Source organism: Cupressus sempervirens, chromosome 7 (assembly GCF_028749045.1).
Source record: "Cupressus sempervirens isolate cs-2001-9-10 chromosome 7, ASM2874904v1, whole genome shotgun sequence".
Taxonomy (NCBI): domain Eukaryota; kingdom Viridiplantae; phylum Streptophyta; class Pinopsida; order Cupressales; family Cupressaceae; genus Cupressus; species Cupressus sempervirens.
In genome coordinates this window covers 813,960,949-813,980,883 of record NC_143124.1, presented here as the reverse complement: position 1 = coordinate 813,980,883, position 19,935 = coordinate 813,960,949, and the positions used below count along the sequence as shown (strand labels likewise).

At 34.9% G+C, this 19,935-nt stretch overlaps 1 protein-coding gene across 3 annotated transcripts in view; it reads right to left on the bottom strand.

Annotated features, from left to right (window-relative positions):
• Nucleotides 1-19,935, bottom strand: part of LOC149549884 (PIN domain-like family protein) — a 72,334-nt gene that overhangs the window by 18,874 nt on the left and 33,525 nt on the right. For all 3 annotated transcript variants that reach the window (XM_089793102.1, XM_089793103.1, XM_089793104.1), the window contains one exon: nucleotides 16,877-16,982. In XM_089793102.1, coding sequence (XP_089649228.1) covers nucleotides 16,877-16,982 — 106 coding nt within the window. The remainder of the gene's footprint in view (nucleotides 1-16,876; nucleotides 16,983-19,935) is intronic.

Here is a 19,935-nt window from a genome sequence, read left to right as displayed (position 1 = left end):
AATCCTTAAGTGGCTTATGTCATGTTTTACACTAATGGAATGCTTCTTCAAGAGTTTTGTTGTCCAGGTGTGAGTGTGGACATCTATTTTGAATGTAGAAAGCTCCTAGAGGCTTCGGCTCAAACGAAGTTTCTATGTTTTGGCAGTGCAACATGCCTCTAGCAACTTCAACAATGTTTCTATTCTTTCTCTCATCAACTCCATTTTCTTGTGGATTGTAAGGTCAAGTAAACTCCCTCTTAATCCCAATATTCACACAAAATTCTTCAAAAATTTCTGGAGTGTGATTCTCCCCATTATCTATTCTTAGTACTTTGATTTCTTCCTAGACCAATTTTCTGTAAGAGTTTTGAATTCCTTGAACCTTATAAGGATTTCCTCAAACTCTTTACGTTTAAGAAAGTATATCCAGGTCTTTCTAGAGAACTCATCTACAAAGATTATATAATATACAAATCCTCCCATGGAGAGTACAGGCATAGGTCCACATAAGTTAGAGTGAATGAACTAACTCTAGTACATTTTAGTTTGACTCCTACTATTTTGGAAAGTTCCCTTTGTATTCTTTCTTAGGGCACACCCTTTGCATGCTCCTCCATGTGATTAATTCGGTCTAGGCAACCCACTCACCATTCTTTCTATTGAAGGTAGAGAATTAAAATGAAGATTTCTTAGTCTTCGATGCCAAATTGCATTTGAGTCATAAGTCTTGTGGATTAGGGCTTGGTTTGGATCAATGCAAAGTTTGTAAAGACAACCTTGTCTTATTCCTATAGTTTATGATTTCTTTATAGTGGAGTGCTTTGTCCATGTTAGGATTTTTCCATCCATAAAGGTAACTCTATACCCCTTTGTCTTCAAGAGCAAAAATGGAGACTAGGTTTCTCTTTATCCTTGAAACATATAATACTACAGTGAGTTGAAGGGAGAGGCCTAACTTAAAATTTATGGTACAAGTTTGAATCCCCTTTACTAGATAATTTGAATCATCCCCAATGGATACTTCTTCGTAAAATTAGTCCACCATAGTGTCTAAGTGTTCTTTGAATCCTATAATGTGTCTAGAGGATCCACTATCAAGCGCCCAAGTGTTGTGTTTGTTTGAAACTTGGTTTGATAGGGCTGAGTAGAAAACGAATTTCTCAGAATCATGTTCTATATCAGCTTTTCCAACTTAGCAAAGGATGCTTTGTTTCGTTCTATCAGAGCACTTGATTGCATAATATCCATACTAATCACATCTAAAACATTGTATTTAGGATATGTCCTTCCCTTCTTGGAAGATCCCTTTCCATGTGTATTCTTCTTTCTTTTGAAATTCTTCTTCTTTCCTTTCTTATGGGAGTTAGTGTTTAATACATGAATATCCTCATTTTATGGGATTTTGATTGTTTCTTGTATGCAATCTCTTTTCAACTTATCAAATTTAGGGAGTTTTGACCATGCACTTATTCCTTGAATAAATGATTCCCATGATGTTGGTAGGCCACCTAGCACTATTAAGGTTAATTTTTTGCTATGAATTTAATTTCCAACTATTGCAAGTTGATCTCTTAATTCAATGAATCTCATAAAATACGAAGTGATACATTCTCCCTTATTCATTTTCACATGGCGAAGTTGTTCTTTTAATGCAAGGAATTTCTAGTGTTACTTATCTCAAATGTACCTTCAAGAGATTTAAACATTTGATATGCAGTATTATGTTTTAATAGAATAAGTCCTATATGATCCCTAACTGCATCCACAATAAGTTTCACTACCTTTTCATTGTTCTCAATCCATTGGGCTTTCTCAGAATCATTCTCTAGTTCTGATTTGTTTTCCTTCACAAATTAATCTAATTTATTTTCTTTCAATATCATCATGATTCTAAGTTTCCATGGTGTTGTCCTACATCTTGTCACCACAAAATGTAGGTAACAGTACGAAACTTTTTTAAGCTTAGTTTTGCATTTCTCTAAGTTTAGTTCGTTATTTAATTGGTTAGTATTGATCAACCAATCAGTACCAATTGATATGATGAATCCTTTTACTGAAGGCCTTCGTCAAGTCTTTTTCATTTTGCTTTCTGTCGAGCCTTTTCTTGATTTTTGAAGCCTTCACAGTTCGTTCTTTGCTTTTGAGTTTGCGTTTGTTTGTTTTTAGTCCTTTAGTTTTGCTCATGTCATGCCTTTCGATTTCCCCTTCGATTCGATCTAACCTAAAGGTCAATCGAAGTTGTCAATCAAGAGTTATGCCTGTTTTAGTGCCTCAAAAGTGGACATTTTAGGTGCAATACCACAAATTAAAAAAATGATGTTATATTTTCATTCTAACATTCACTTTTTAAAAAATATAACATTTTACTCACTTTTTGTTATGTTTTGAAATTACTTTTATTTGAAATTTATAACTTAAAGCGACTATAGTGCACTTTATGTTATAATCTTAAGTTGAGTTACTTTTTAATTTTTCACTTAAAGTAACTATAGAACTATATAGTTACATTTTAAATTTTTTGTTTTAAAATCAAATACTTATTTAACTGTAACTTTAAAATAATGTTTATATGTTATATTGAATAATATGATACATAAATATTATTTTTGACACATATTGATAACATTTTTATAAATTTAAGTGAAATACATGACTTAAAGGCCTCAAAGTGGACTTTTTATGTGCATTTGCATGTTAATACTATGAAAAGTGGAAACTTTTTATGTTATTACATATAAAATTCACTTTTGAGGATACTTTTCATGCCATTACATCAAAAGCTTATGAAAGTAGACCTTTTTGATGCAATGACATGAAAAGTAGAGTTTTTGTGCTTAAGCATAAAAAAGGTAAGACACATTTTAAAACATGTAATTGATCTCAAAAGGTCCGATTTTACATAAAGACATGTTTTAAAATATGCAATGACCATGAAAATGTATGATTTGAGAAGGAAATGTGTTCTTGCTCCCCAAAAATCCGATTTTGGCCATAACTTAAGATTTTGGCCAAAATGTGATTACATGTTTTTCATCTCATTCGCCATCCGCATATGCATGTAATTCCATTTTTCACTTCTATTTTCATCCATCTCACCTTTCGCTTCCATTCACACGACACGATTACATGAAATGTCTTACGTGTATAATTGCATCTAAAAGGTCCAATTTTGATTAAAAGTCACTTTTTGAAAAGTCAAAAAGATGTCATGTGCATGTTTTTCGATGTACTTTGACCTTACTTTTCCTCAAAGGCGTCTATAAAGTTCATTTTCGCCTCTACATATGCATTCGCGCCTCCATGAGCAAATACATGTTTCCGCATCTTTCCATCTCATCCTTTATCCCTTGTTGCATGTTGCATTTACGTGTAATCCATTTTCCATGCAATGACATCTTGAAAGTCCAAGTCACTTTTTGAAAACTAGCAATCTTCATTTGCATGCATTTCCATGCGCCAAGCACTGTACTTAAAAATAAAAATTAAAAATTAAAGATGCTAATGGAAAGTTGTTCCGAATTTACATCCGGACATCGTCAAGAAGGTTTTCAAAGCGTCAAAGACTTCAGTTTGTGCTGATCTACAAAAGAGAAGTCACAACAACTTGAGCAAGAAATGTTGGATCACATCAAGTGTCCACATGACAACGGGCAATTCATCACAGTTGTTAGTAAACAGTTTTGTCCTTCAGATAAAAATGCAAACAATGACTCAATAGGTTTCAAAAGAAGAACAAAACAAACTAACAAATGGATAGATTATCATTCTATTGATAATCTTCCTCTAAATTGAGAGGTACAGCTCCCTCATAAAAGATATACAATGAATGCAATAAATTGATTATGTCTTTAACCTGAAGACACGAAGGGTTTTCTGACATTCATCCATCAATATGGAATAAATGCAATTATCAAATTAATAAGCTGATTATGAGGGAAAAACCAGCAAACAGCCATAGGACTATTCACCAAGTCTTTCACAATACTAGAAGAGAATAGAGAGAATCAAACATATCATTTTTGCAAAAGACAACAACATAGGACTGTTTTTGAAACAGGATAGAAAAGACCACAGGATCTTTTTCCATCAGAAAATAAATATTCAGACCTTAAGATCTGACATACAAACATTCCTTTCCATTTCTAACACATAACAAAATAACAGTAGTATTATTTCATCCCTTCTGTTACCATCAAATACAGAGAACAAAAGAAATCAACTCTCTACATTTCCCTCCACAAAATAGAAAATATTCTTCTCCCTATAGCAGCAGCTGTAGAACTCCAACCCCTGGAAAAGAAGAACCCTCGTACAATCGTTTTCTCCCATTAAATAATTTTTTTTTGCCAAGAAGTTTGGCAATTGCCCTAACTTCTTACCGAACCCATTTTCCCATTACAGTGATAATTAATTCTTTTAAAGAATTAATTATATTTGAACTTTCTAATACCTTAACTAATACAAATTACAATAATAATAATTAATTCTTTTAAAAAGAATTAATTATTTTTAATCATTTTTTTCCAAATACAATCTGCTCCATCAACTTACCCAATTAAATCTTCTACTTTCACCCTCATATTATAATTAATTCGTCATAGAATTAATCATATGAGAAATTAGAGTAATGTTTTAATAATTAATGACTTTGCATTTAACTTGAATATATTTAATTCATTAAAGAATTAAATAATATAAACGCAAAATAATTTTTAAGTTTTAAGTTTCTAATTTCTCATGTTGTTGAGCTAAGAGGGGAAATATTTAGGGTTCCAAAACCCTAGCTAACATTGGCTCTTTCTGGGGGCTGCATTCTATGCCGGGTTGCAGAGAACTCCAGAATCTCTATCTGCTACTGTCCAGTGTTGTCCATTGGGTGTAGAGTCATCATTCAACTGTTCTATATTTGTGATAAGAAATATTAGGGCAATTCTGAGCGGTATCTATTATTGTCACAATCTTCTGACTGCAGGGTTGACTCTTTGAGTTGGTGCATTGCCATGTGCACTGGGATTATTATTCTAACATTTAGCATCTCCTGATGAACTCAAAATTAAAGTGGCTGTGAATCTGCAGAGCTATCCATGCATGTATCCTGGTGTTATCACTACTATTGTTGTCAAGGGATGACTCAATTGCATGCTTAGCTTTCTGTGTCCCTTCTCCAATGATATCTCGCTGATAACTGTCCCAACCAATCGATTTTGATCTCCTACAAGTATGGCATGTCTCAACCTTATAAGTTGGGTTGACTCATTGATAATCAAGTCGCCATTATTCATGCACATTTTGCTAGAAGATATAACTATTGAAAACATCTGTTTTGTCCACTACAGACACTTCTTCTCTATTTGCTCACATATTTATTTTGCTTAGTCAAGGTAAATATTCGGGCCGTATGGGCAATGTCGGTTTGGCTGGATAAATGCTTTGTCAGCAATTTAACATACTCATTTTTCTTCAAATACAGAACCGCCAAACCTTCCTTATATTAAATCACATTCTCATCAGATATAGTTGTTAATTCTTCGTCTTATTCTTCATAAATCAAATTAGGGTTCCCACTTTTATCGCAGCGCTTCACAAAGGTTGTAGATAGTGGAGTTAGTATCTACTAACCTGTGGTGTTATTATTATGGAGGTAAGTGCTTGCATGAGTTACATGTAACTTGCGCAGAGTCACATATCCTCCAGTTCACTGTCATGCATTGCAATAGAGAGAGGGGCAGCGTGCAATGTATGCTCAACAAAACCCCATCCTCAAAGTCACGGAGCACTACATCCCCTCCACGGTTTTGAAATGAACAAAGCAGCGTTGGAGCTGATAAGAAAGGGAATTGTGAGCATAGTCAACCTACAGACCTCCATTGCAGCAGAGTTCGTGGGGCATCTGGGTGCTGCAGCTGATCCGTCCCTGTCGATGCACACATACCTATACTTCATCCATACGATGCCCAATAAATCTATGCAGGTGCGTGCAATTGCAAAGCTCATTAAAAACTACGAATGGAGGGACGTGGCACTTATCTACGTCGATGACAATTTGGGGACGAGGTCCATTCCCACTTTAGATGATGTCTTGCGAGATGTATAGGCAAAGATATGTTGTTTACAAAGCTAGACTCCCTCCTCAGTGGAATAACTTTGAAATGAGAAGTGTTCTTGAGAATAATCCCATGAAGCTCGAGACAAGAGCCTTCATTCTGATGAGATGCGCAAACTTCTTAACACTTGAGCCTTGGGCACCTACCAATTTAGTGTTGCCACTTGGTTTTGGGCCTCCACTACCTGTCATCACATTTACTCATTATCTGGCAATTATAAACTGGATTAGGGTTCATATTTTTATGGTGATTGCAAAAGAGACTATCAACTGTAAGCCTACGGGTTCTTCCTTTGCTTATTTCTCTTCCTTTGAGTGGAGAAGAGGTGTCAAACTTTACGGATCGGAATCACATTGCCTTCAAGCAACCTCCATGGCCCGTGAATCACCAAATTCCCTATCATGACATCTGATTCAGAAAATTCTCAAAATTTCCTGCTACAACCATCGCAATTATGTGATCATAGGCTGTTTTTGGATGCCTCTGCAAGCCCGTGTGTTATCTACTCACCCCATAACTATTAATTTGATTTATTTCATAAGGGAATTGATTGATAAGATAATTTGAAGGCAGGTGAGTACATTGAAGATCCCTATCAGTCACAACACAGTAATTTCAACTTCATGTCCTCATAATCACACAGGTCCATGCAAATTGAGTGTATTTGAATCTGCACTTAAATCTGAGGCTCGGGCTATCCATCTGAATCTTCAAACTTTGAACTAAACCTTGAAACTACATGCTGATGTTTAAAATTGAAACTTGGATTTGAACTTGGACAGTTTCAAGACATGGATTGACTAAAGGGAAAGGGAAATATGCAAAGATGATGCAACTTTATTGAAGGGAGACACCAACCTAAACAAAAATGAACACAAGCCAAAATTTGCGAAAAAAGGAAATGGTTATTTACAATGGAGAGGAGGAAACCCTAAAAACTAAATGTGACCATTTACAGGCTTGAGAAAGTAATGAGCCTTTTCGAGTCAATGTTTGGAAAGATAAATGCATATTTGGTTGAAGGGAAAGTAACATGGCCAAATTAAAGCTCATCTCCTCTATGAAAGATATATGCATGGGAGGAAAAATAAATGCAGAATTATAATCTCCTACATTTTTCAAATTAGCATCTTTCACAAAGGTAGATGAAATGCCAATAAAGGTTTCCATACCCTGAATTTCTTAGATTTTTGATTGCTCATGTGATGTTTCTTCTGCAAACTGCTGCATTGATTCCTCCAAAGGAAGATAGTGAAAAAGATTTGTGGGAGGCTGATTCTTATCAGTACTTTTGATGTCTTCCATGAGATAATCAGAAAATGAAATGGGGCTTTTATGATGAAGGCTTTTCTTGAAATTGCCGGAATGATCACCCACATAGCTCTTAGGTAAGTCTGCATCTTCCTCCTTCAAAGATCCAGGTTCCAAGAATCTGTCTATGAAGTCTATCTCAAAACAAAAAGATTCCAGCATAGGACCAAAATCCATTAGCCCGTCTTCACAAACAAACCTAAACACTTCTAATTCGGGTTGTGTGCATGGAATTGGTCTAGGGTTAAAAGTATTTCCTTTAACTTCCATCTCATCTTTCTCAATATCTTTGAATGCCTTCGGCTGAAAAGACTCTTCATTCCTTTCAATGTGATCAAACAAAAACAATTCATAATCAGCTTCAATCTTTTCTTGTGTATGTTGATCTTTCATACCCTCCTGAATAACATCATTTGATGAAATATCAATAACAGTCCCAAATATAAAAGAATCAAACTCTGCATTTGAAACATCCTCTGACAGGTTTTCATTTGATCTTCCACCTTGCAACCCTTGTTCATTACGAGGTACATCTAGGCTAATCATTGAGTCAGATGATTGGGAGACATATTCATCCTTAGACTCAACATGTAGATGGTAGGCTCCAACTACACTACAAGAAGTACTTTCACTCACCGGAGGGATTTGAAGATCTTTATCATTGAAAACTGTTAGACTTTGATAAATAGGAGGTGCTGATTTAATTGCTTTGAGAATGAGCCTTTTTTGTTTAGGCCTTACCTCTAGACAATTCTGTTTTTCACAGAGATAAACTCCTTCCTGTGCAAAGTCTTTACACTTCATTCCACTTAGAATCATATCATCATCTAAACTAATAGCCTCCCTTTGTGCATCTTGCAATGTTTGCACTTTTAAACGAAGAAGCAAGAATTTAATTTCTGTTTGCATGGCAGCAATGAAAACAAACAACTGATTATTTTCAGTTGGTTGGCTGGTTAGGGGTATCTTACCAACAGTTCTATTGAATCTATCAATAAAATCTCTCATGACTTCCCCTTCTTTGATCTTGATTTGAAAGAAATTAAATAACATCTTAGCAACATCAACCACAGGCATAAACCTTTGTAGAAATTTTACCTCAAGATCATTCTAGCAAGTGATGCAACTATCAAGTAAATTCTAGAACCAATCTGCTGCACTTCCAATGAGGCTTCCAACAAATAATCTAACAAAGACATTCTCCTCCTGTACACCAAGAATCCCGCAGGCAACTGTAATTGCTTTAATGTGATCATCAAGGTCTTGATTTGTATCACCAGAAAACTTCGGGAGATATTCTAATGAATTCTTAGGTAAGGCTGAGTATTGAGATAAAGAAAACGGCCCAATCTAAGCCCCCCATGGTTGGGCTACAACCAAAGCCATAACACCAAAATTCTTTCACCACAATCAATCAGAGTCGCCAACCTCCGTCCTCAAGGAGGTAACCTTCAGATTTCCACGAAAAGAAAAGCACTAGAACTTGCTTTCTTTTCCTAGCGGAGTCGCCAAAAACTGTTAGTAAACAGTTTTGTCCTTCAAATAGAAATGCAAACAATGACTCAATAGGTTTCAAAAGAAGAACAAAACGAACTAACAAATGGATAGATTATCATTCTATTGATAATCTTCCTCTAAATTGAGAGGTACAGCTCCCTCATAAAAGATATACAATGAATGCAATAAATTGATTATGTCTTTAACTTGAAGACACAAAGGGTTTTCTAACATTCATCCATCAATATGGAATAAATGCGATTATCAAATTAATAAGCTTCCTCTGAATTGAGAGGTACAACTCCCTCATAAAAGATATACAATGAATGCAATAAATTCATTATGTCTTTAACCTGAAGACACGAAGGGTTTTCTGACATTCATCCATCAATATGGAATAAATGCAATTATCAAATTAATAAGCTGATTATGAGGGAAAAACCAGCAAACAGCCATAGGACTATTCACCAAGTCTTTCACAATACTAGAAGAGAATAGAGAGAATCAAACATATCATTTTTGCAAAAGACAACAACATAGGACTGTATTTGAAACAAGATAGAAAAAACCACAGGATCTTTTTCCATCAGAAAATAAATATTCAGACCTTAAGATCTGACATACAAACATTCCTTTCCATTTCTAACACATAACAAAATAACAGTAGTATTATTTCATCCCTTCTGTTACCATCAAATACAGAGAACAAAAGAAATCAACTCTCTACATTTCCCTCCACAAAATAGAAAATATTCTTCTCCCTGTAGCAGCAGTTGTAGAACTCCAACCCCTGGAAAAGAAGAACCCTCGTACAATCATTTTCTCCCATTAAATAAATTTTTTTTGCCAAGAATTTTGGCAACTGCCCTAACTTCTTACCGAACCCATTTTCCCATTACAATGATAATTAATTATTTTAAAGAATTAATTATATTTGAACTTTCCAATACCTTAATTAATACAAATTACAATAATAATAATTAATTCTTTTAAAAAGAATTAATTATTTTAAATCATTCTTTTCCAAATATAATCTGCTCCATCAACTTACCCAATTAAATCTTCTACTTTCACCCTCATATTATAATTAATTTGTCATAGAATTAATCATATGAGAAATTAGAGTAATGTTTTAATAATTAATGACTTTGCATTTAACTTGAATATATTTAATTCATTAAAGAATTAAATAATATAAACGCAAAATAATTTGTAAGTTTGAAGTTTCTAATTTCGAAATATTTAGGATTCCAAAACCCTAGCTAACAACAGTCAGAGGTTATCAAAAGATGCAACACCATGGTTATCAAAGTGAATGCAGCGTTACAAAGTACAGGAACTCCCGATCCTGTGATCATTCAGGATTGCATCGTCAAGTACAAGGCCCTTTAGGATTGTTTCCTTCTCTTCCGTCTCCTTCTTCTTTCATGTTTGTAGTTGGAGAGGATGCATTGCATGAAGATGTGTAATTACATGTAATGCAAGTTACATGTGTATGTAAAAAATGTAATGTGAGTTGCACGTGCAGTTGCATGTAACCCTTTATTTTCTTCTGTAGTTAGACTAGGTCAAAGTTGGTTGAGTTGCCCCCACTTTTTCCTCCACCTTTTTCTCAACTCCTGTGCCTATATAAAGGAGTGACCCCTCATTGTAAAATCATCATTATCTTTATGCAAGAAAACTCTGGAGAAATTGTGCCAGCATAACTTTGTTTGTGTAAAACACTATTTTGAGAGAAAGTGAATACAAAGGAGCATTTGAGACTTAACTTTGATTAAGTGAAATTGTAATTTGAGTGAATTGTAAACTTTGTCTATGATTCATCCAAGTTGTCTTTGATTCATCATCTTGTGTTATTGGTAATTGTTCTAGTGAATTGAATTGAAAAGAGTTAAGAAACAATTGAAGCCCGAGCTTTGACCAGGAACAATTGTGAAAGTCCATAGCTAGAAGCTTTGTCTGTAGCTTGTATTTTCGTCTTAATTCACAAAATAGTTAGATTGTTCTTACTTTTAGGGGTCTTTGTGCCCTAATTGTAAAGCTTTTACCATATAGAAGTACGACCAAACTTAGAGCCAAACTGGTACATTTTGGCTAGCCTTTGAGTTAGTTAAAATTTATTGGTATCACTATTTCAAGCTCTTGATAGAAGTGTAGTTAAAGATTCACATTGCCCATTATTCGCTTTACGAATAAATGAATCCTTTCTTGAAAGTTAAAAAGAAAGGATAATAGTAACACCCTAGAAAGGATAATAGTAACACCCTATTTATAAATCTCTCAATTTCTTGCTTACCTTGAGTTGATCCAAGGAACCGTGAGAAGAGGGAGTCTTCCCTTTAAGGTAGGAGAGACTCCATCTCACACGCTGTGGCTGGTCATCCTATTTTGCGACTGAATTTTTACCCAAAAACTGTCGCTTGCAAAATATCCACCCAACACATGGTACAAAGTTGGTTGCTCCTTCAAGACGATCCTCAAATCCGATTACACTTGACGTTATGAAGAATGGAATGTGATTGCACTTTCAAGTGAGGATAAATATATGTTTTGAGTAATTTGAATTCTCAAATCCAATCGGATCCTCCTTAACTAGGCTCTAATACAATGTTAAATATTAATCAGAATGAATATGAGTAGAATATGAGTCTGAAACAAGAATAATATTTCTGAACATTGTATTTGAAATGCTGAATATGAATATAGAGATCGGGCTCTAGAAATAGCTCTGCACTGTTATTGTATGTGATTGCCATCTAAGCCCGATTAGATAAGATATATATTCCTTCATTTTACAAGGGGCATGTCAATGAATAGACATGTCTCCAAGTAGGTGGAGACATGACTAATCACTGTTAGTTTTCCTTAATACTAATACCAATTAGAATCGGTTTCTTCATGCACATTAGAAACAGTGATTTGTACATATAATCAGACTCGGATCTGATGAGTTGATTAAAGCATTATGACATACATCAATGCTCCCATTAAATGGCAATGTAGACCTATCAAAAAGGCAGGGTCCATATCTCAGATATATACTTGGAAATCGTGATCAGATTATTGGGGATGATTACTACAATTAATAAAATGTTTTGGAATTTGATATGTATATTGATGCATATACATGCATATGATCTATGATTCATTGCATTGGTTATATCATCCATTGCTTATCTGACTGAAGCTACTTGTTTTAACACAGGCCCTCATTTGTCCACCCTCTGCGAGTTAGTATAGTGGAACCACCCTCTCCAAGTAGGCAAGGTGGCACTCTTCTTTGGGAGATGTTTGAGGTGTAAGACCTTTTCCATCCATTGCAAGTAGGCATTGAAGAAATTCCATGATTTTCACCCTTTGGGAATAGCGTGACAAATAAAAATTGCGCTTTATTTCATTTCCATCGATGGTAGTAAGTTAGTAACCATGAAGAACCCATTCTCTGGGAGCAGCTATATTGGTTGTCACCATATGAGCTGGTTGTTCAGAAAGAATCCTCCCTAGCTAAAAGGGAGTGTTGTTGTTAGCTCAGGAGGACAAACCAGAAGTTATCGAGGATTCCTCTCTAGCTAAGAGGGAGTGTTGTTGTTAGCGTCAGGAGGACGAACCAGAAGTTATCGAGGATTCCTCCCTAGCTAAAAGGGAGTGTTAATGTAATTGTAGCTATGCTTGGAATCCTTCTAGATGATTTCCACAGATTGGTCTGAGGTTTCCTCAAATCATATCTGATGTTCTTCAATTCATCAGTAAGCATCACATTATGGATACCATTTTGCAATAGAGATTCAGCAGCAGATAATTTCTCTTCAAGTTCATTTTCCCATATTCTATTGTCCTATGCTTTCTCTTCCCCAATGATTTGAAACAGAATGGCCTAGCTTTCCACATTAGTATTCCATTTATCAATAGCAGAGAGATACTTTAGCAAAAATTAATTGACTTCCCTGAGAAAAAATATTATTAATACAGTCATCGTTATAAAGTAGACTAGTGTTAAGTTTCAAGATATTATTCCCTCCTGATTTGTAAAGAAATCCCACTATGAAGCCAAAACTTTATTTCAATCAGAAGATGGTCAAAAGGGGTGAAGGGATGGATCTTCACTTTGTTACACTCTTCAATTCTATCAAAGCTAAAGAGGTTCTTACCAGCATAGAACCTAGATGGACCTTCATTTGTTATACACTTCAATTCTATCAAAGCTGAAGAGGTTCTTACCAGCATAGAACCTATCCAATCTACAGGATATCCTTTTGGTGCCTTTTCAAGAATTACACCATTTATACCATGTATTCTTATTTTCTTCTTTCAAAGCTTCCAAAGAATCAAACAGACTAAATCTATTTTTAATTTTATCCTAAAAGAAATTTCCATTACCCTTGCAATCCATATGCAACCCTCAAGCCTTGTCCTCACTACTTTCCAACAATTTAAAAGCGCCACCTAAAACCTAGGAGTATTCTACAAATTATATCACCACATTTGATCATTTAGCAGTGACTCTGCATTAAGATCATTTAGGAATGGCAAGTGATTGTTAAGTGCCGGGCAAATCTGTTTCTTCGTTATAAGATCCTGCTCACCCTACAATTCTATGGTGGCTAAAAAAAGGTAGAAATAAGTCGTAGAGCTTGCCAATATCGGATGCAGGTTCTGTTCCTACCAATTCCCTTTTATGGTGCTCTACGGGGGCCGTTTCAAACGATGTGTTCGTAGGGGGCATTGGGATAGTGCCAGTGCTCCACAAAAGTTTCCTTTTTCTACTGTCACTAGGTACATAAATTGAACAAACGGCAAACCTCACATTGTCAACTTCCAGGATCACCCAAACAACTCTATTACAGGGCAAGCATCCAGAATTGTCAATATGTCTTGCGCAATAAGGATGCCAGTTCCCCTCTTTCCTTTTCCGTAATTGGTACAGAATTGCATAAACTCCTAGCATATAAACATCAAATTTGTTCCCACTGTGAAATTCGTAACTTTGCCCTGTCAGGGGATTCCAATATTATGTATTATATTTCCTGTCAGGGGATTCCAACCCCTTGGCATTCTAGCTAAAGCAATTTAGGCTCTTCAGCAGATTGAGAGATGTTTAAAGCTCCTGATTTTCTACAAATCCTATCAAAACAATTGGGCAAACTATCCTCTTTTCCTTTCTTTTTTGACTAGGGTTCGCATTCTTCTCTATTAGCTTCCATTTTTTTCTCTCCTCAACCTTGGAGAAAACTTATTGGACTCCTTATAAAGCCCTTCATAACTTGAAAAGTCCGGATTACTAGCTTCCTTTTCTCTCTCATCAACCTTTGAGTGAGCTTATTAGAATCTTTAGGAACCCCTTCACTACTTGAAAAGACAGGAATACTAACTTCCTTTTCTTTCTCTCATCAACCTTGGAGTGAACTTATTAGAATCTTTAGGAACCCCTTCATTACTTGAAAAGAGCAATGTCAATTGCAGCATTATTCAATTCTTCCTTAGTGACAAGATCATCTGACAATGTTCCTGCTGGTCCCTCAGGTTCAGAATAACAGGAGAGGACAGAATATTTTCCATAAGTTCAAAAATCCTGATCATTTTTCTGTGCCGAGTCAATATTAGTCAGGTCTTAAGAGTTAAAAAGTTTCTGATCAATGTTACTTCTGTAATTACCAATATCATCATCAACTCTATGATTCTGTTACATTTCAGTCATAAGAGGCAATATTTTCACAGACAGTAGAGTTGTTACCAACAGTACCTTCAACATTGGAATTACCAATTGGTATAGTTTTTGTAATACACTTAATAAGGACTGCATCCAGATTATCTCTTGTGGAATTTCGGGTTACCAGAAGGCTTTCTGTGCAATTTTGGGCAGCCTTTTTTATGATGCCCTCTTTCATGTGTTCAATCCACCCAAGGTTTAAGTTTTGCAGACTATTATTTTTCCTCCTTTATTGGTCACACTTTTGATTGTTGCCGTTAAGAACAATATATTATTCCCCAAATCAATCTCCCTTGGATGTCCTCCTCATGAAACATTCTCCCCTTCATATTTTCCAATGTAGGGGAGAGTCACACCTCTTCCTCATGTCTGTCCCTTCGCAATGGTCACAACCTTCCACATTACCACCCTTCAAAAGAATCACAAACTTCCAACATGTCTGCCCTTTGAAAGAGTCACAGCCCTTCATAATTGACCCTCTTTCAAGGAGTCGCAACCCTTAACAATTATAACCCTTTTCGAAAGAGTCACAACCCTTCATGATTACACACCTTTCGAAGAGTCATAACCAGTGTTCCATGGAAATGCAACCACCCCAAAAGAAACCCACGTACCCAATCCCAGACTTATGGGCTTGGAGGAATGTCCCTCCACAACACCACAACTTCCAGCACTTCTACTAACTCTGCTAGGGATGCTGCCAGGTCATTTTCTATATGACACATGTATAATGTCCCCTTTGTGAAAGAGGACTTAATAATAAATAAATAGATATATAATATAATTACAAGTCAATTAAGTTAATGAAAGGTCTAGAGATCTATACTGAAAAGTTGTATTTCTTCAACATAAGATATACAAGGGAGAAGAGTTCATTTAATAGGAGATATGGAGGAAGGAAAGAAGAGAGCATTGGAATTAAAGAAGAATTAATGGAAGAAGAAAGGAATATGAAGAAAGCAAGGAAGTGACTCTTCCAAACAGCAGCAATGATGAAGGGATGTAACTCTTTCAAAGGGTTGTACTTTCTGAAAAATGGTGACCATAGTTCAATGGAGTTTCCTGAAGGAGGGGCACAGCGACAGATTTTGGGGTCTGGGGATCAAAATTGAGTTAGTGAAGGATGCTTAGTAAAAGAATTAAATCTTTAAAAAAATCCTACAGTTCACTGTTTTGCAACTACACTTCAGGTCCAACTCAACAATCATCCTACCAAGTCCAAGTTTTGTAACTACCACTTCTGACCAACCATAAGAGACCTAGTGCAATGGCCTAAGTTAATTAAAATAGGATATGCTAGTTCAACTCGCTGTTTTCTTGAATCTTAAACTCTTAGGGCCCGTTTGGTGAGCGGAATAGGAATACGTATTCCAAAAATTTTGAATTCCTTGTTTGGATGCACCAAAACGGGATTGGAATACGAAGCAAAAATGGAATATGTATTCCATTTTTGGCACAAAAATGGGGTTTTGCAATTCCACCAAAATAGGTGTTATTGGAATACGTATTCATATTCCATTTTTTTTTTTTTTAGAAAACATAAATTTTCGGGTCCACGAATTCCCATCAAATATTGGCTGAACCAAACGGAGAACAGGAATACGTTCTATTCCAGAATACGTATTCCTATTCCGCTCACCAAATGGGCCCTTAGGTTCCTACAGATTTCTTGGGTTTCTTTGTTGGGAGCTTTCAATGCTTTATAGAAGTTCCCCTGATGCCTTTGAATCTGATTCTGGACCATCATCCTAGGCAGTAGCTAGCTAGGCTCAAACAACAGAAGCTCATACGGAAGTAACCAATTAAGATCCTTTTATGGAGTATTGACTTTCTATTATTGCAATTGGGGAAATATTTATGGAGTAATCAGGTTTTGAACATTGCAAGCCTGCTTTTAGTTTCAGAAAGGACAGCCCCATCAAAACATTGAAATTTAAAATATACTTCCATACAATGCCAGATTATTTAATGAAGAGAATTACCTAATATAATATTATGTCTATGAAATTCTACAATTGTGGTGTATAATATAATATTTGAAATCCAATGTTTCACGTGATTCAGTGAGAGAGAGCCAAATTTATCAGGTACCAAACATTACAGGGCAGATCCAGAACCTCTTAGCAATAATTTGATGCAAATAAAACACTATTAATGTAAGAATTACATTTCACTCAGAAACAGTGAAATGAGGAAAAACTACACTCTACTAAGCTTAGCTTTTCTGAATTAAACAGGATACAAAAGTGAAAACCATATATGAATGTAAACATACCTTGTTCTGGATTGAGAAGTTAATAAAATTGGTATCTATCAAAACTTGATATGGTGGCCCCAGTGCAGTATTGTACTTAAAAAAGAGTGCTGAGGAGACATTTGGTCTGGAAACACAAGATTAAGCAAAATAACTCATACTCTTTATATATATTAAAGACAACTCAATGTTGCAACAATCACAAACAATTTATCAATGCACTAGCTCCGACATTATGGTTTATCTCTAGGAAAGGCTGCTTTTAACATTTTCATATGATGTAATTGTCATTTTACCAGATTGTATGACTTGAGTAAGGTAACCATAACAGCAGCAAACATGGCCATGCTATTGATCATGTTTAATAAATATCCACAATTTTGCTATACTGGCATCTACAAAATCTTCAATACACAAAAAATTATTGTCTTGAAGTTCAAAAAAGATAGAAGAGACAAATTTTGTGTCGAATCAAACTTTAAACACTGTACATTAGGAACATAAAAGGAGTCAAACCAAGAATTACACTACAGAATAATTTTGAAAACAGAGGAGTGAAACCAATTTTCATTAAAATCTCAAATGATGTTACAAAGGAAACATTTATCCACGTGAAATGATAGTTCAATTCAGCTTCACAATGATTGTTCAACTAGTACTGTATTTATTAAATATAATAATCATATACAATGTTTTTATTGCATTTAATGGCTACAATTCAAATTATATGGAATACACCCACTCATGGCATAGTGTGATGGTCAAATCATGGCATTGTCGTTGTAGCCACCAAAGTTCAAATACCATTAGACCATTGTGATTGCAAGCATTGTCCTCTCAAGTTTGACCCTTTTAGTTAAAATTGTTGCCTTCATGCCATTAACTTTGTGCTCATGGGTTCTGGACTATTCACATTAATGCAATGTGTTCCTGCCAAGAATGAGGTACGTCATTTGTGGCTTCTCCTAGCTTGTGCCAAGGTAAAAATTCCCGTGTTACAAATCAAAAAAAGGGTAGAATAGTATTTCATCCCAAATCTGTAGGTATGGTTATGAGACCAAGCATGTCCTTGAATTTTTCAATTTGTTGATTTTCTCTTCCAAGCACTTTGGTCAAGAGTTTAGCTGGTTGTTCTATAGTTGGCCAATAATTCTGCTATATGTTGCCAATTTTGTTTACGTGATTCTAAAACAAATGAACTTTTGTGTTGATGGGTTCTGGTCAATTGTGAATTATTGGATTACATGCTATTTGATTGCAAAATCTATCCACAATGAGAGATGTGCAAGAAACTTGTCTCTCTTACAAATCTTCAAGAATCCTTCTGAGCCAATTATCTTCATGCCTTTGAAGCTACCATATAATCTAGTTCCTGATAAGAGAATAATTGCTGAATTCTTTTTTGACTTCTGAGAAATGACTATCAATCCTATATGTATTGAAACCTTAGCTAGAGTTTCCTTCTTCCAAGTAGCTTACATAGCCTAAATCTGAACATCCAACTAATTTGTTTTTGAGTTCCATTGAGATATCAAAAAACTCACTTTGTTACTACACAATGATTTTCTTTAGGTTGTTGCATGAATCTAGAGAGACCCCAATAACTAAAGAGTTGAATGGATTTGTCAATTGTTGTGCAGAACAGACTTCCCATTATGGTCTTGTTGTCTGGCCTAAATACCAAATTTGATCAAAATTTCACTGATGCATTTTTGTTAAAAGATGAAATACTTGGATTTTTAAGTACTTCTAAACCCAAATAGTAATGAAGGTCTCCGATGCAAGTCATTCCAAATCCTTTTGGCAAATTTGTTTTTCCTACTTACCAATCCTGGTATTGGTTGTAGTTCAAGTTCACCAATTCAATTTGCAAATTTGGACAAAAAAAATTTGGCAGCTAGGTTAGTTTTAGGTTTGTTGAGACGAAAACATTTAAAAATCAGTGTACATATTTCCAACATAAAATCAAGAACACTAGAAAATATACATTTTTTTATAAATAATAACATTTGTGAGCCTTGTGAAATATCAACAAAATTTATATATAATATTATAATATAATAGTAGGCTTCAGACATGTAGTGTCACGATTTACACACTTTGTTGGTTAAGCGGCAATCAAGGGTCAGAGTTCAAAATCTTGTTGGGGCCAATGCGCTCTCACAAGCCTTGTGCCTTCATTGGGCCATTATGCTCGCAGGTTTGAACAAGTGATGGGATGAGATCCCTTGTTTGTGGCATCACCGATTCATAGCTCTAAATCAAAATGTTCCATAAGGAGTAATAGAACATGCCATGCCAGCATCACTAGTAATGTTAAAAAGTTTACCAGACATTAATCCAAAATATATATATATAAATATAATTAAAATGAAAGTTAATGGTATATAATCTATTAATTCAAAAATTCATTAACCAATATGACTATTAATTTTTATTTTTTGACAATAATCACTATTTATGTTCATAACTTATTGATTTAAAACACTTATTCTTAACTACGTACATATCCAAAATTCCAAGCTTCTTTCTGGAGATCCGTATTGAATCTAACTAGTGGTATAGACTGCAATTTTTTATGCCTATTCAAACCCTAAATAGTATATGCAGATGTCACAATTTTGAGAACCACATTAAAATCTATGGTTTTGCAAACATCTTGCAATCATTTTTAACCTTGTTTTTTATAGATGCGCAATATTTCTAAAGCCATTTTTTACAAACAGCACAAGATATTTATAGACCCACAAAAATAGAGAAAAAAACATTAGGTGAATAGATGAAACAAAATGAGGTGTCACTTGGTGCGAGAGCTAAAATAAAATCATCAGTAAAAGGTATCACCTAAGCAATAATTTTATCCTTGTGCAATGCTTGAAGCTATTGTCAACATCTAATTATCACTTTGGTGATGGACTGAACCTTTCAAAATCCAACATATAACCTCAATGATGAGTTGATATATTTTTTGGAAATTTATCAAGTGGGCTAAATTGTCACTCAATATTAGTTAAATCTATTATGGTTTCACAAAATACCACATTCCTTGAAAGAAATCTATTAAATACCCCAAAAGAAAG